Source organism: Oncorhynchus kisutch, linkage group LG18 (assembly GCF_002021735.2).
Source record: "Oncorhynchus kisutch isolate 150728-3 linkage group LG18, Okis_V2, whole genome shotgun sequence".
Taxonomy (NCBI): domain Eukaryota; kingdom Metazoa; phylum Chordata; class Actinopteri; order Salmoniformes; family Salmonidae; genus Oncorhynchus; species Oncorhynchus kisutch.
Window position 1 is genome coordinate 68,378,940 of NC_034191.2, and position 18,175 is coordinate 68,397,114.

Consider the following 18,175-nt stretch of genomic DNA (forward strand, 5'->3'; position numbering starts at 1 on the left):
CAATTGCTCTGGGGGTACGAACAAAGGATCCAATTTGGGAAAGTCGTATTCCTTGTCGTAATGCTGGTAAGTTACTGCCACTCTGATATCCCAAAGTAATTTCTGTCTGTATGTAATAACATAAAACAATTATTGGCTAATAATGTAAGAAATAACACACAAAAAACGAAATACCACAAAGTTGCTTAGGAGCTAGAAGCAGAGCTGCCATATCTATCGGCGCCATCTGTGAGACCCGTCTTTCACCCGTCTTTTTACAACCTCTTCACATGATAATACCACACCGAACACAGATACAATAGGCAAATTGCTTTTTTAAACACACCTGTTGTAAATATTTATTAAAAACGCACACATATATTAGTCATAAACAGTCAAGTTAATCCAAATTGCCAAGACACTACCCAGGGGAAGTTTTAAGTAAAAAAAAAAGTCTAGGCACCTAGGCAGTTAAAGATTACACATTGAAAGCAGGCCGTCAACCCAGAGTGACTTAGCCTTATAGGAAAGACAACAAATGTTTTTGATTGGCTGTAGCATGGCCTTTAAGCCTTTAAGTGTCTTGCGTGTGTGTGTGTGTGTGTGTGTGTGTGTGTGTGTGTGTGTGTGTGTGTGTGTGTGTGTGTGTGTGTGTGTGTGTGTGTGTGTGTGTGTGTGTGTGTGTGTGTGTGTGTGTGTTTGTGTGTGTGTGTGTGTGTGTGTGTGTGTTTGAGTGTTTGCGTGTTTGCGTGTTAGCGTGCGTGTGTTAGTGATGCACGGTTGACTCAACCTGTATATATATATACGCGGATCGGGCGGGATTAGGGTCATGAAATATTGTGTGGTTGGCGGGTTGAATAAAGAGGAAACAATGCATTAACATTCATATCTATAGGCCACATTGTTTTCTATTTCAGAATTTGTATCTGCTGTTAGTGTGTAGCATCCCCTGTATATAGCCTCCTTATTGTCATGTCATTTTGTATCTGCTGTTAGTGTGTAGCATCCCCTGTATATAGCCTCCTTATTGTCATGTCATTTTGTATCTGCTGTTAGTGTGTAGCATCCCCTGTATATAGCCTCCTTATTGTCATGTCATTTTGTATCTGCTGTTAGTGTGTAGCATCCCCTGTATATAGCCTCCTTATTGTCATGTCATTTTGTATCTGCTGTTAGGGTGTAGCATCCCCTGTATATAGCCTCCTTATTGTCATGTCATTTTGTGTCTGCTGTTAGTGTGTAGCATCCCCTGTATATAGCCTCCTTATTGTCATGCATTTTGTATCTGCTGTTAGTGTGTAGCATCCCCTGTATATAGCCTCCTTATTGTCATGTCATTTTGTAGAGTTACTTTTTTATCAAATTTTTTTACTTTAGTTTATTTAGTAAATAGTTTCTTAACTCTATTTCTTGAACTGCATTGTTGGTTAAGGGCTTGTAAGTAAACATTTCACAGTAAGGTAATACCTGTTGTATTTGGCGCATGTGCAAATAACATTTGATTTGAAGCCTAAACATTAGGGCCCAACTGTAGCGCTCCAAATTGTCCAACACGCCAATAGCGAACTTCTTTTAAAAAGTTAACGTCAATCCACTGAGGCAAAAAGGACAATGTCAGAGTTAATTCAATAAGAGAAAAGCTGCGAAATAGAGAGTTGAAAATAAATAGATGGAGGGCCAGAACAGTAGTCTAATGTTTGGGAAAGATTAGGTGAAGTGGTAAAAGAAGATGATTGCAGTGGTAACTATGTTATGTGTGATGATTGTGAGGCGCTATACAAATTCAACAGTCACAGGACGGGGACTTCAAAATGGCACGTCAAGAGAATTGTACTGTTCAGATGGGTTCAATGGAATAGTAGCCTGACTGAAATCTGGACACTGACTGTAGGTCTATAACCTCCCACTTAGCCTAATATAATATGAACTCCTGCAGAGTAAAGAATTGCATGCAGTAAAATGATACACAACATTTTGACTCAGGAACAGAATTAGAAAAATGGTATTTACAGTGCATTCGGAAAGTATTCAGACTTTTTGTTACGTTACAGCCTTATTCTAAAATTGATAAAATAATTATTTTCTGTCAACAATCTACACATAATACCTCATAATTACAAAGTGAAAATATATATATTTTTAAATGTTCGCTAACTAAAAAACCATACCTTATTGATATAATATTCTGACGCTTTGCTATGAGACTCGATTAGTGTCCACCTATGGCAAATTCAATTGATTGGACATGATTTGGAAAGGCACACACATCAATATAAGGTCCCACAGTTGACAGTGCATGTCAGAGTAAAAACCAAGCCATGAGGAATTCGAAGGAACTGTCTGTAGAGCTCCGAGACAGGATTGTGTCGAGGCACAGATCTGGGTAAGGGTACCAAACATTTCTGCAAGATTGAAAGTCCCAAAGAACACAGTGGCCTCCATCATTCTTAAATGGAAGAAGCTATGAACCACCAAGACTCTTCCTAGAGCTGGCCGCCCAGCCAAACTGAGCAATAGGGGGAGAAGGGCCTTGGTCAGGTAGGTGACCAAGAACCTGATGGTCACTCTGACAGAGCTCCAGAGTTCCTCTGTGGAGATGGGAGAACCTTACAGAAGGACAAACATCTCTGCAGTACTCTACCAATCAGGACTTTATCGTAGAGTGGCCAGACGGAAGCCACACCTCAGTAAAAGGCACATAACAGCTCACTTGGAGTTTGCCAAAAGGCACCTAAAGGACTCTCAGACCATGAGAAACAAGATTCTCTGGTCTGATGAAACCAAGATTGAAATCTTTGGCCTGAATGCCAAGCGTCACATCTGTAGGAAACTTGGCACCACCCCTACGGTGTGTGAAGCATGGCGGTGGCATTATCATGCTGTGGGGATGTTTTTCAGAGGCAGGGTTTGGGAGACTAGTCAGGATCGAGGCAAAGATGTACGGAGCAAAGTACAGACAGATCCTTGATGAAAACCTGATCCAGAGCTCTCAGGATCTCAGACTGGGGTGAAGGTTCACCTTCCAACAGGACCACGACCCTAAGCACATAGCCATGACAATGCAGGAGTGGCTTTGGGACAAGTCTCTGAATGTCTTTGAGTGGCTTATCCGAGCCCGGACCTGAACCTCTGGAGAGACCGTAAAATAGCTGTCCAGCAACGCGCCCCATCCAACCTGACAGAGCTTGAGAGGATCTGCAGAGAATAATGGGAGAAACTCTCCAAGTACAGGTGTGACAAGCTTGTACCGTCATACCCAAGAAGACTCATGGCTGTAATCGCTGCCAAAGGTGCTTCAACAAAGTACTGAGTAAAGGGTCTGTATACTTATGTAAATGTAATATTTCATAATCATTTTTTTTATGGAGTATTGTGTGTGTAGATTGATGAGGGAAAAAACTATTTAAGTAATTTTAGAATAAGGCTGTAATGTAACAAAATGTGGAAAAGGTGAAGGCGTCAGAATACTTTCTGAATGTACTGTATTTCTTTCAGGATCTTGAGAGAATGAATGCACGGTTAGGGAACGTCTGTGAAGGTGGCGGTGCTATCTTTATCAGCATCATAAAAGCTGATAGCATTTCAATCACATAAAATATGCATCCAAGCCGAACTGAAATCTTATCAAAAACATGTTGGGTCTTTTTAATAGCTTTTACATTTCTAAAAACCGGTCAAACTGATGTCATTTGGAAATTTCGCAAAAAATCTTTCACGTTTTTTTTGATTGTTATAGAATTTTCTCCCGGGTCCTACATGTCTTTACTGCAAAAGAAGCAGAGATGAACGAGAAAACAAACTTTACCGATGTCAAGTAGACTGAAACATTAATTCTATGGATTAATTACATTTTGGTTCAAGGGTTTACTTAGTCTTCTAGGTCAACTAGTAATGACAGTAGAGGAGCTACATTTAGGCCTATCTAATTACAAACAAGTTGACTAACAAATAACCTACCAAAATGTTGGAAATGATAAGCAGAAACATAGGCCTATATAAAAAGGCCTGTCCAAAAATAGTTCTGCCATCTGACTGTAGGCCCACAGTGCATTCTTTATATTTGTGGGTTAGGGTCGGGGGCAGGCCTCATATTTTATATTTGGGCGGTTGCGGATGTGTTAGTGAAGGTGAAGGTGAACAAACAGCAGAACCACACTTCACATGTGTGCGAACGTGTGTAAGCGTTGGTGTGTATCAGACGTAGCGCTTGTTCTCCTCCAGGTAGTTGTAGGGGTCTCCCTCGAAGGGCAGGGGCGGAGGGTGGTTGTAGATACCCATGAGGAAGATGACGATGGTGCCTGCTGTCATGACTGGGGTGACCAGGAACAGACACAGACGGTCCACCGTACGAGCTATACCAATCCAGTTATCCTTCTCCTATGGGGGGAGCAGAGAGAAGACGAGAGGAGGGGGGGTCAGAAAGCATTACATTCACGTATGTCATGATCACCTTTGTTGAGCCGTAATGACACACACTAGTGACTGAAGCCTTTGTTACAGATCCAAGTTCCACTGGGGAGTTTAACATGAATAGGATAATGTATTGTATTATATCTAATGTTCTGTGCCTCCCTCCTTTCCCCCTGCCCCTCCCCCTCTTTCTCTCCATCTCCCCCTCCTCTCTTACCTCGTTGTAGTCATTCTTGTCATGCATGTGTTTGACAATGTAGTTGGCTCCATCCACACCAGGCTTCATCTCAGAGTACAGCTGCTCTGTCACCTCTCCATCTGACTGGGGCTTCACAGCTACACGCACACAAAGTAAGGAATCATATACCTTCCCGTACATAACATTCACTATAGAAGATTGTGCATGTTCATGTGTCTGTTCTCTGTGCCTATATATGTGTGTCTGCTCTGTGTACCTGCCGCAGGTGTAGCCCGTGTGGCCAGTCCATGTCTCTCAGACTGTTTCTCAAACATCAGCTCGCTGCGTGACTTCACACTGTAGTACTCTTCCGCCTTAGCAATGTAACCAACGGAGCTAGATCGCCTTGGCAACGCCCCCTCCCAGCTAGACTCTGACTCTGCAGGGCGGGACATCCGCAGCAGGCGGGGCAACCTCTCCAGGAAGAACTAGTGGAGGAGAGGACACAGACACACACAGAGACACAAACACAGAGACACACACACACAGAGACACACACACACAGACACACAAAACCATGTCACATTTTAGTTTAAATTGCAGTTGCAGGTATCCATGGAGTAACAATTAGGCCTGCTCTACTCCTTGTGTAGTCTGTGTACCTCTCTAGTCCACTCTGTCATGATGTGTGTACTGGGGCTCCTGAAGTGCAGGTTGAGGACCACCACACAGTGCAACACCACCACCGTAACCAGAACCATGATGAACATCAGATACCTACACGCATGTATGCACACACAGACAAAAGACACACACACAAACACCATGATCATCATGGGGATTCTTCTCAAAATCAAACAACTGGTAACTGACAGTCTGCAACACAAACACACAAACAGTGTGTCTATGAAACACAAACACATACAAAAGGGTGTGTGTGTCCTACTTGACAATAAGTGGTATAGCCATGGAGGTCTCCGGCAGTCTCTGTGAGATCAGCAGCAGGAACACAGACTGAGCCAGCAGCACCGAGATGGACAGAGTCATCTTCTCCCCACCTAGACACACACACACAGTAATCACTGTGGACGTAGTGTGGTAGTTAGGTAGTAAGGTCAGGGTTCATGGTAGAGGTAAGGGATAAGAGGTTAAGGGTATACTTACTGTCAGCTGGTAAGTAGTAGACCAGTGTAGCCATGAAGGAGATGAGGACAGAGGGGATTATGATGTTGACGATATAGAACAGAGGTTTGCGTTTGATGATGAGATAGAAGGTGATGTCCTGGTGCTTGTTGCTCTCTATAGGGATATTCTTATAGGTGTTCCTACGGGCCGGTTTATGAATGATCTCCCACTCTCCATTCTCTATAGGGGGAGGGAGAGATGAAAGTGAGCGATGACTGAAAGAGTGGTTTATATACTCGCACTTCTATGGGCTGGCTTATGGATGATTCAGCAGAGAGAGAGTGTGTGTGTGTGTGTGTGTGTGTGTGTACCTGTGAACCCTGCAGGGTCTATGATGATCCACTCCACCTTGTAGGACTTGTCATCTTCCAGCTCCTCTTTCAGCTGCATGGTGATCTCCTTAGCATTGTAGGTCAGGGAGCTGCATCATGGGAAACAGAGTTTTACGTGTGTGTGTGTGTGTGTGTGTGTGTGTGTGTGTGTGTGTATGCCTGCGTTTGTGTGTATGTGTGTTGGGGGGGGGGGGTCAGACCCTTCCTTACGTGAACTTGAGAGTGCAGTTCTGCCAGTCGAAGGGGAAGTAGTTGACGTTGATAGCACAGGAGGATCTGAAGATGGCTGGCGGCAGCCAGTACACATAGCCTTCCGGATTGATCAATACGTTACAGTAGTACGCCACCTGGAACTGGGCATCGTTACTGACACACACCCACAGCAATATATTAGCGTAGGAAACAGTCTGGAACTGGGCATCGTTACTGACACACACCCACAGCAATATATTAGAGTAGGAAACAGCCTGGAACTGGGCATCGTTACTGACACACACCCACAGCAATATATTAGAGTAGGAAACAGTCTCGAACTGGGCATCGTTACTGACACACACCCACAGCAATATATTAGAGTAGGAAACAGTCTCGAACTGGGCATCGTTACTGACACACACCCACAGCAATATATTACAGTAGGAAACAGTCTCGAACTGGGCATCGTTACTGACATACACCCACAGCAATATATTAGAGTAGGAAACAGTCTCGAACTGGGCATCGTTACTGACACATACCCACAGCAATATATTAGAGTAGGAAACAGTCTCGAACTGGGCATCGTTACTGACACACACCCACAGCAATATATTAGAGTAGGAAACAGTCTCGAACTGGGCATCGTTACTGACACACACCCACAGCAATATATTAGAGTAGGAAACAGTCTGGAACTGGGCATCGTAAGACAGAGGAGAAAAGGATAACAGACCCAGAGAAGATGAGGGTGTGTGTTACTTGTTCTCTAGGACGATCTCCGGCAGCCACACCATGCTGGGCGGGAGGCGCAGGACATCGATATCATCAAACTCAGTGGTGTTCCAAGACAGCCTGGTGTCATACCAGCCCTGGACACACACAGTGAATAATGTGAGCGTGTATGTGAATAGGAAACTGTTATAGATGTATTATATTTATAAAGATACACAGTGATAAGACCAACTGGTTGAAATAAAGCAGAAGAATATACTCACATGTTCCATCCACACATTGGTCAGCAGAGTCTCGGTTACCTCTTTCTACAGAGAGAGAGAGAGAGAGAAGGCAGTGTCTGTTTTTCTACATTCTCCAGGTTGTTCAGGCTGACTGGATCGTGGTCCTCTTTGTGACATACAGTACCAGTCAAAAGTTTGGACACACACAGGGTTTTTCTTTATTTTCAGTATTTTCTACATTGTAGAATAATAGTGAAGACATCAAAACTGTGAAATAACACATATGGAATCATGTAGTAACCAAGAAAGTGTTAAACAAATCCAAATATATTTTATATTTGAGATTCCTCAAAGTAGCCACCCTTTGCCTTGATGACAGCTTTGGCATTCTCTCAACCAGCTTCAACCAGCTTCTCAACCAGTCACCTGGAATGTATTTCAAATAAAAGATGTGCCTTGTTAAAAGTTCATTTGTGGAATTTATTTCCTTCTCAATGCGTTCGAGCCAATCAATTGTGTTGTGACAAGGTAGGGGTAGTATACAGAAGATAGCCCTAATAGGTAAAAGACCAAGTCCATATTATGGCAAGAACAGCTCAAATAGGCAAAGAGAAACGACAGTCTATCATTACTTTAAGACATAAAGGTTAGTCAATCCAGAAAATGTCAAGAACTTTGAAAGTTTCTTCAAGTGCAGTCGCAACAACCATCAAGCGCTATGATGAAACTGGCTCTCATGAAGACCGCCACAGGAAAGGAAGACCCAGAGTTATCTCTGATGCAGAGGATACGTTCATTAGAGATACCAGCCTCAGAAACTGTAGCCAAAATAAAAGTAACAGACATCTCAACATCAACTGTCCAGAGAAGACTGTGTGAATCAGGCCTTCATGGTCAAATTTCTGCAAAGAAACCACTACTAAAGGACACCAAGAAACACGAGCAATGGACATTAGACCGGTGGAAATCTCTCCTTTGGTCTGATGAGTCCAAATGAGAGATTTTTGGTTCAAACCGCTGTGTCTTTGTGAGACGCAGAGTAGGTGAACGGATGATCTCCGTACTTGTGGTTCCCACCGTGAAGCATGGAGGAGGTGGTGTGATGGTGTGGGGGTGCTTTGCTGGTGACACTGTGTGTGGTTTATTTAGAATTACTGAACTAGCATGGCGACCACAGCATTCTGCAGCGATAGGCCATCCCATCTTTTATTTATTTATTTTTATTTAACCTTTATTTAACCAGGTAGGCTAGTTGAGAACAAGTTCTCATTTGCAACTGCGACCTGGCCAAGATAAAGCGTAGCAATTCGACACATACAACAACACCGAGTTACACATGGAATAAACAAAACATACAGTCAATAATACAGTAGAACAAAAGAAAACAAAAAGTCTAAATACAGTGAGTGCAAATGAGGTAAGTTAAGGAAATAAACAGGCCATGGTGGCGAAGTAATTACAATATAGCAATTAAACACTGGAATGGTAAGATCGTCAGAAGATGAATGTGCAGGTAGAGATACTGGGGTGCAAAGGAGCAAAATAAATAAATAAATACCAGTATGGGGATGAGGTAGGTAGATGGGCTGTTTACAGATAGGCTAAGTACAGGTGCAGTGATCTGTAAACTGCTCTGACAGCTGGTGCTTAAAGCTAGTGAGGGAGATGTGAGTCTCCAGCTTCAGAGATTTTTGCAATTCGTTCCAGTCATGGGCAGCAGAGAACTGGAAGGAAAGACGACCAAAGGAGGAATTGGGTTTGGGGGTGACCAGTGAGATATACCTGCTGGAGCGTGTGCTACGAGTGGGTGCTGCTATGGTGACCAGTGAGCTGAGATAAGGCGGGGCTTTACCTAGCAGAGACTTGTAGATAACCTGTAGCCAGTGGGTTTAGCGACGAGTATGAAGCGAGGGCCAACCAACGAGAGCGTACAGGTCGCAATGGTGGGTAGTGTATGTGGCTTTGGTGACAAAACGGATGGCACTGTGATAGACTGCATCCAGTTTGTTGAGTAGAGTGTTGGAGGCTATTTTATAGATGACATCACCGAAGTCGAGGATCGGTAGGATGGTCAGTTTTACGAGGTTATGTTTGGCAGCATGAGTGAAGGATGCTTTGTTGCGATATAGGAAGCCGATTCTAGATTTAATTTTGGATTGGAGATGTGAGTCTGGAAGGAGAGTTTACAGTCTAACCAGACACCCAGGTATTTGTAGTGGTCCACGTATTCTAAGTCAGAGCCGTCCAGAGTAGTGATGCTGGACAGGCGAGCAGGTGCGGGCAGCGATCGATTGAAAAGCATGCATTTAGTTTTACTTGCGTTTAAGAGCAGTTGGAGGCCACGGAAGGAGAGTTGTATGGCATTGAAGCTCATCTGGAGGTTAGTTAACACAGTGTCCAAGGATTCATTTTATGTATACATCATTGATGTATACATAAAAGCCTGTGGCACACCCATAGAGACTGTCAGAGGCAGTCAGGCCCTCCGATTTGACACACTGAACTCTATCAGAGAAGTAGTTGGTGAAACAGGCAAGGCAATCATTTGAGAAAACAAGGCTGTCGAGTCTGCCAATAAGAATGTTGTGATTGACAGAGTCGAAAGCCTTGGCCAGGTCGATGAATACGGCTGCACAGTAATGTTTCTTATCGATGGCGGTTATGATGTCGTTTAGAACCTTGAGCGTGGCTGAGGTGCACCCATGACCAGCTCTGAAACCAGATTGCATAGCGGAGAAGGTATAGTGGGATTCGAAATGGTCAGTTATCTGTTTGTTAACTTGGCTTTCGAAGACCTTAGAAAGACAGGGTAGGATAGATATAGGTCTGTAGCAGTTTGGGTCTAGAGTGTCACCCCCTTTGAAGAGGGGGATGACCGCGGCAGCTTTCCAATCTTTGGGAATCTCAGACGATATGAAAGAGAGGTTGAACAGGCTAGTAATAGGGGTTGCAACAATTTCGGCAGATAATTTTAGAAAGAGAGGGTCCAGATTGTCTAGCCCGGCTGATTTGTAGGGGTCCAGATTTTGCAGCTCTTTCAGAACATTGGCTATCTGAATTTGGGTAAAGGAGAAATGGTGGGGACTTTGGCGGGTTGCTGTGGAGGGTGCCGGGCAGTTGACCGGGGTAGGGGTAGCCATGTGGAAAGCATGGCCAGCCGTAGAGAAATGCTTATTGAAATTCTCAATTATAGTGGATTTATCAGTGGTGACAATGTTTCCTAGCCTCAGAGCAGTGGGCAGCTGGGAGAAGGTGCTCTTATTCTCCATGGACTTTACAGTGTCCCAGAACTTTTTTGAGTTAGTATTACAGGATGCAAATTTCTGTTTGAAAAAGCTTGCCTTAGCTTTTCTAACTGCCTGTGTATATTTGTTCCTAACTTCCCTGAAAAGTTTCATATCACGGGGACTATTCGATGCTAATGCAGAACGCCACAGGATGTTTTTGTGCTGGTCAAGGGCAGACAGGTCTGGCGTGAACCAAGGACTAACTATATCTATTCCTAGTTCTACATTTTTTGAGAGGGGCATGCTTATTTAAGATGGTGAGGAAGGCACTTTTAAAGAATAGCCAGGCATCATCTACTGACGGGATGAGGTCAATGTCATTCCAGGATAGGAATGCTCACAGAAGTGTTTCAGGGAGCGTTTGACAGTGATGAGGGGTGTTAGTTTGGTCGCAGACCCATTACAGATGCAGGCAATGAGGCAGTGATCACTGAGATCTTGATTGAAAACAGCAGAGATGTATTTGGAGGGTGAATTAGTTAGGATGACATCTATGAGGGTGCCCCTGTTTACTGATTTCAGGTTGTACCTGGTAGGTTCATTGATAATTTGTGTGAGATTGAGGGCATCAAGCTTAGTTTGTAGGATGGCCGGGGTGTTAAACATATCCCAGTTTAGGTCATCTAGTAGCACGAGCTCAGAAGATAGATGGGGGGCAATCAGTTCACATATAGTATCGAGGGCACAGCTGGGGGCAGAGGGAGGTCTATAGCAAGCGGCAACAGTGAGAGACTTGTTTCTGGAAAGGTGAATTTTTAGAAGTAGAAGCTCAAATTGTTTGGGTACAGACTTAGAAAGTAATACAGAACTCTGCAGGCTATCTTTGCAGTAGATTGCAACACCGCCCCCTTTGGCAGTTCTATCTTGGCGGAAAACGTTATAGTTAGCAATGGAGATTTCAGGGTTTTTGGTGGTTTTCCTAAGCCAGGATTCAGACACGGCTAAGACATCTGGGTTGGCAGAGTGTGCTAAGAGTAAAACAAACTTAGGGAGTAGGCTTCTAATGTTAACATGCATGAAACCAAGGCTTTTACGTTTATAGAAGTCAACAAATGAGAGCACCTGGGGGGTGGGAGTGGAGCTAAGCACTGCAGGACCTGGATTAACCTCCACATCACCAGAGGAACAGAGGAGAAGTAGGATAAGGGTACGGCTAAAGACTATACGAACTGGCCGTCTAGCACGTTCAGAACAGAGAGTAAAAGGAGCAGGGTTCTGGGCACGATAGCATAGATTCAAGGCATAGTGTACAGACAAAGGTAAGGTAGGATGTAAGTACATTGGAGGTAAACCTAGGCATTGAGTAATGAAGAGAGAGATATTGTCTCTAGAGATGTTTAAACCAGGTGATGTCATCGCATATGTAGGAGGTGGAACAACATGGTTGCCTTGAGCAGGGCTAGAGGCTCTACAGTGAAATAAGACAGTAATCACTAACCAGGACAGTTCCAAGTAGCTCTAGGTAGCTAGCAGGCCGATATTGTAGCCCAGGAGTATGCTTCGGTGGTAGCACAGGAGCCCTGGCCGGGCTATCTTCAAGCTAAATTGGTGCTTGCTCTGGGATGGAAACGCTAGCCAAGAGTAGTCATCCGGGATTGCGGTTAGCTAGTTGTGAAGATCCAGATGAAAATGTTCAGTTTGCGGTAGGAATCCGTGGATAAAAATAACAGGTCCGTTATGCTCTGGTTAGAGTCACGTTGTTCGAACTGGCGAGAGCTTTCCGAGCTAAAGGTTAGCTGATGACCGCTGGCAATGGTTTGCTGACTGATATCTGGTAGTTAGCTGGCTAGCTTCAGTTGAGAGATTCCAGATCCGAAGTAAATATAAATACTTTAGGGAAAAAAAGCAGATCCACGCCACATTGGGTGAGGCGGGTTGCAGGAGAGTATTTAGATGATGAGGTTTAGCAAAATATTTTAAAGGATATGCATGAAAAATATGTAAAACGATATATACAAGGGACACGACAGGACATGGACGTCTGACTGCTACGCCATCTTGGATCATAAGTTGGGTTGCACTTAGTGGTGTAATGAATGTCTTTGGGAGAAGGAGAGGAGGACCAAAGTGCAGCGTGGTATGTATCCATTATACTTTTAATCCAGAATGAATACACGAACAAAAACAACAAAACGATAAACGAACAGTTCTGAAAGTTGCAACAAACACTAACCAGAAAATAACTACCCACCACCCATAGTGGAAAAACAGGCTGCCTAAGTATGGTTCTCATTGAGAGACAACGATCGACAGCTGCCTCTGATTGGGAACCATACCAGGCCAAACACAGAAATACAAAACCTAGACTACACAACATAGAATGCCCACCCCAACTCAAGCCCTGACCAAACTCAAATAGAGACATACAAAAGGAACTAAGGTCAGGAGTGGGACTAGCATTTGTTTTTCAACAGGACAATGACCCAACACACCTCCATGCAGTGTAAGGGCTATTTGACCAAGAAGGAGAGTGATGGAGTGCGGAGGCAGATGACCTGACGTCCGCAATCGCCCAAGCTCAACCCAATTGAGATGGTTGGGATGAGTTCGACCGCAGGGTGAAGGAAAAGCAACCAAAAAGTGCTCAGCATAACTGGAACTCCTTCAAGGCTGTTGGAAAAGCATTCTGGGTGTAGCTGGTTGAGAGAATGCCAAGAGTGTGCAAAGCTGTGTCAAAGGGTGGCTATTAGAAAATATATTTAGATTTGTTTAACACTTTATTGGTTACTACATGATTCCATATGTGTTATTTCATAGTTGTGATGTAGAAAATGTAGAATACAATGTAGAAAATAGTAAAATAAAGAAAAAACCCTTGAATGAGTCGGTGTGTCTAAACTTTTGACTGGTACTGTACATCCATGAGGATCAGACTGGGCTATTAATAACACACACACACACACACACACACACACACACACACACACACACACACACACACACACACACACACACACACACACACACACACACACACACACACACAGGAGCAGAGGACCCATAAACACCACAGAAACGCATACCAGTCACAAACACATTGACACACACACACACACAGAGTGGTCATACCAGAGAGATGAGGTTAGAGAGTGTGAGGGCGATGTACACAACGACAGCTTCGCCCTGTTTTTCTACGGGCCGGAGGTCCTTGTTGTAAGCCTTCTCCTTGAACAGATGTTGAATCAACCGCTCTTCCTCATTCCTGGCCAAACACTCTGACACACACACACAGAAGTCAATGCACAGATACATTCATTATAGGCTTCGAGCAGCAATATTCATAGGATTGAATAATAGGGTACTTGTATTAAATAGCCCAGATAGTAGCCTCAATCCAATGGAGAGTAGCCCTTTGCTGCAGTCAAATGACCTAGTGGTATCATGGGTTGAATATTATTCATACTTTTCATATTTAATAAACATAAATAAATCAAATAAACAATGAAAATCCAGTGTTTCTATGTCAGTTTTGTTATATTTCAGTCTTATGTGACATATAGTATATAAAGTGTAATATTGGGATGCAAACTCAAAATGTAATACCTTTCAACTTTATATGTGACATGGTTCAGGCGTCTTCTTTCTTTAAGCCCATAACCATGTGTGTGAGGTATATACTTTTGTTTCATGGTAGATTTGTTTAAGACTTCCAAGAAATACTGTGACTCTGATTTAGCCCACTGCAGTAAAAGGTTTTAAGAAGTCTTGGACATTGAACCAGTGTGTGTAGTAAATCACAGGCCTAATACTGGTCATAACTCACTTTTAGGCTACAGTTAGGCATCGGCTACAGAAAATATAGTCCACTTTCAATAGAACATGTTGAAGGATAAACGTTATTTTGGGAATAAATAGTTCTAATTGAACAAAAACAATATATCCAAAATGCTCACAAGGAAAAAATAAAACGTTACACTTCAACGGACTTACCTGTTACAAGGACCGCGAACAGAACCAGGGCTCCCGGTCCCAATAAACGGCAGTTCATGGCTGTTCGGCACCGGACAGACTCTGTAACTTAAAAAAAGTTATCCATTCTCTCCTTGTGCTCGTGATGTGACCCCCGGAGCCGTGAGTGGCGGGAACAGGTGGAGACAGGCCGGGGTAGGCATGCAATCCCCCACTTCCGCCACAGAGATACAGGATAGGGGGTAGGGTGTGTGAGAGACAGAAAGTATGTAAGGGGACACAGTACACGTATGAGCTTTGCTTCACTAATGTGCGGCCTTCCAGGCAATGAATTTACAGAAATGGTTCCTGCATTACAGATACATTCATTGAGGACTGCAGAATATAAAGAGCAATTACAGGCCTACTGGGTCCCTATACAGTACTGTAGGTTTTGGATGGGTAAGTTGGATGTGTTTAAAACTCCTTCATTTTAATGTGCCTCCCTGTTGAGCTTTGTCTACTACAGAGGTCTGGACTTGTATAACAGGTCAGGTTCTGGTTGCTGGTTCAAACCCCACTCCAGTTGTTCCCACTACAGGAGAAATGTAGGAGTTTTGATCAAACAATGAATACACTGATCATCTGACCAGTCAATATGTATTTCAATATCAATACAGTGGACAGTAAAACAGCGACAGCCCACTGGGCACACACTGGTTGAATCAATGTTATTTCCATGTAATTCCAATGCAATTACATTGAACCAAAGTGGACTAGACATAGAAGTTATGTCCGTGCCCAGTGGGAGGACTTGACATTAACTTCTTTAGACGCTTGTCCCTCTGACATGCAGAACAGACTTTTTACTTGGCCGAAAGCTGAAGTCACTTGTCCCAGAAAGCTGAAGTCACTTGTCCCTGAAAGCTGAAGTTACTTGTCCCAACAAGAACAAAACGTATGTAACACCATTGGCTAAAAGGGTGACTGTAAATGAGTGAAGTACATAGGAGGGATCTGAAAAGAAATCTGTGCCCATAGACAATGTTAAAATAGTTTTAAATAAATAAATACAAATAAAGCTACACATTTGGGGAGGGATGAGAGGAATCATGACATTGAACAAAGATATTCAGGGAGTGGTTGACATTTACACAATTGTTACCCAGAGGAAAATGTATGTTTTTTAAATTTCAGTCAGGGGAGGGTTTAGTATTTTTTATTTAGTCCACAGGAGGGTCATGTAATTTGTAATCGATTAACAAACCTAACGCAATGGTAAATCTAAGCTCTGGCAGTAGCACTAGGGGTGTGTCAGAAATATGTTTATCTATTTTCACAACCAATAATGATCAGCTGGTGTAACCGGTGTTGCACTGCGGGAGCTCCTCTTTGTGTGTGATTGATACCAAAAGACGTGGACTTTGGAGATCAGGTTGTTTTAACGTATCAGAGTTCTCTCTAAAGCCTCCAAATGAAATTACGAAACATTTGCAGAGCACAAATATATTCTGCCAATATCATCCTAAAAAGTACAATAACAATCTTGACAATACCATCCCATGAAATTCACAAAGTATTTCAAAAACTGTTACACTGGGTGGCACGAAAGGACTGGGTTTTGATGAAGAAGCAAGTTGTGGGTGTGTCGAGGGTTGGTCCCTCACATGCCAATCAGAACGTGCTCCATAGCTATACAGTACATGTGGATGCTTGAAGTTGTGTATTTATGGTCTTTTATTATTGCCTTGGAAAAAACTCAAATTCCAATGTTATTCTGTTATAGTTTTTAAAATATCTAGACCCATCCCATCTTTGCTAAATATGTTAAATGTAACCTGTTCGCAGTCATCATTGTTCGTATTTGCACTGGTTTCAGTGTAGAAATATATACATAGCATTAGCACTGATATAGGGGATGTGCCTACTGTAAATTACATTATGGCTGAGCATGGACATGCCAAACACTGTCAATAAGCAAGATAAAGAGATAATAATTCTAATCAAATTCTAAACACCACAACTTGTTTTAAATAGGCTATGCCTAAATACACTTCCAGGCACCATAATTGCTCCCTGTGGGCAATCATGGAGGATTTTAAACACATCTAAACTTGTCACAGTAGCTGGACAGATCCAATATAAAGCGAAAGGGAGAATGTCCACTCACCTTTGTACTGCTCCCAAATAAAAACAATGATATATTGGAACCAGAGATCGCATTGCCACTTCTCCAGAAGTTGCATTGCATGTGTACCATGAATGTTCTCACCATAAAACCAGGACAGTGTGGATCATTCTAATTAGTTTGGTTTTATTTTTATTAATATACGAAAAAAAAGCTATCTGTTATTTTTTTCCATCAAATACAACAATAAATAAATACATGTAAAATGTAATGATATAATAAAATCGCCAGGATAAAAAGACATGACGTATTGCTGTTGAACTAGAATTCATTATAGTAGGCCGAGTGTAAGGGAAGCCTATGGAGGCATTTGGGTTTTAAAAATGTGAAAGGAGAAACAAGCAATTGTTACAGGGAAAATAACATTTATATATATGAGATTTACCTGTATTCACCGAGGTTCTCATCTAATGTCATCTTTTTTTTATTTTTATGGGCATATGTAGACTACAGGAGTACACCACATCAGTCACTGGCTTCATCAAAAAGTGCATTGACGACGTCGTCCCCACAGTGACACTACGTACCCCCACCAGAAGCCATGGATTACAGGCAACATCCGCAATGAGCTAAAGGGTAGAGCTGCCACTTTCAATGAGCGGGACCCAGAAGCTTAAAAGAAGTCCCGCTATGCCCGCCCGACGAACCATCAAGCTTGGCATCCAACCGCAAGGCGCTACAGAGGTTAGTGGACGGACAGACCACTACATCACTGAGACCGAGCTCCTTGCCTTCTAGGAGTTATATACCAGGTGGTGTCAGAGGGAGACCCTCAAAATTGTCAGACTCCAGCCACCTGTTCTCTCTTCTACCGCACAGCAAGTAGTACCAATGGACCAAATCTGGAACCAACAGGACCCTGAACAGCTTCTACCCCCAAGCCCTAAGACTGCTAAATAGTTTGTTTAATAGTTAGCAAAATAGCTACCAGGACAATCTGCATGGATCCTTTTTGCACAAACTTTGACTCGTCACATACACTTCTGCTAATGTTTACTTTCTGTCACTTTATTCCTAGGTTTATGTACATATCTACCTCAATGACCTCGTACCCCTGCACATCGACTAGGTACAGTGTGAAAAACGGCACACTTCCGCATTGTTGTGCTGCTTGTTGCGACTTGACTACCTACCAAACTTTTCATTTTTTAAACTTTAAATAACCTTTTAAATCAAAACTCTGCATTTTACACATCTTCCAACATCTTAGTTTTTTCCTCGCTTAACTTTTTCACCCCAGCGGATGCTTTAGTACCTGGACACCGACAACCGAACCAGGCTACCAAGAGCTCAACATACAACGCTCTCTATAGAACTACTAAAGGAAATGGCTTTTTTCCAGTGTGTGAGTGTGACTCCAGTTGTTGGACAGTACATGCTGTAACTGTATGTTGTGTATTCCCCAGGACTACAGACACTGGGGATACGCCCGACACAGCTCTGAGGCTACATCACCCGCCTCCCTTCTCTCTCGCTCTTCACATTCAACTAGACAGACAACACAATTGTGCGAGGCGCTGGTAGGGGCGGCCATGGAGGGTGCATCTAAGTCCCCGGCGGCGTAGCAAATGTTT

At 43.1% G+C, this 18,175-nt stretch overlaps 1 protein-coding gene across 1 annotated transcript; it reads right to left on the minus strand.

Moving 5' to 3' along the window:
• Positions 1-307: 307 nt before the first annotated feature.
• Positions 308-14,610, minus strand: chrnd (cholinergic receptor, nicotinic, delta (muscle)). The gene is made up of 12 exons (XM_020508982.2): positions 14,456-14,610; positions 13,595-13,740; positions 7,278-7,322; positions 7,042-7,151; positions 6,295-6,450; positions 6,064-6,173; positions 5,732-5,932; positions 5,514-5,625; positions 5,230-5,344; positions 4,845-5,055; positions 4,607-4,725; positions 308-4,356 (listed from the first exon to the last, which is right to left on the minus strand). Exons 1-12 carry the CDS (start codon positions 14,511-14,513, stop codon positions 4,174-4,176), a joined length of 1,566 nt encoding a protein of 521 aa, XP_020364571.1. The 5' UTR covers positions 14,514-14,610; the 3' UTR covers positions 308-4,173.
• Between the last annotated feature and the right edge of the window lie 3,565 nt (positions 14,611-18,175).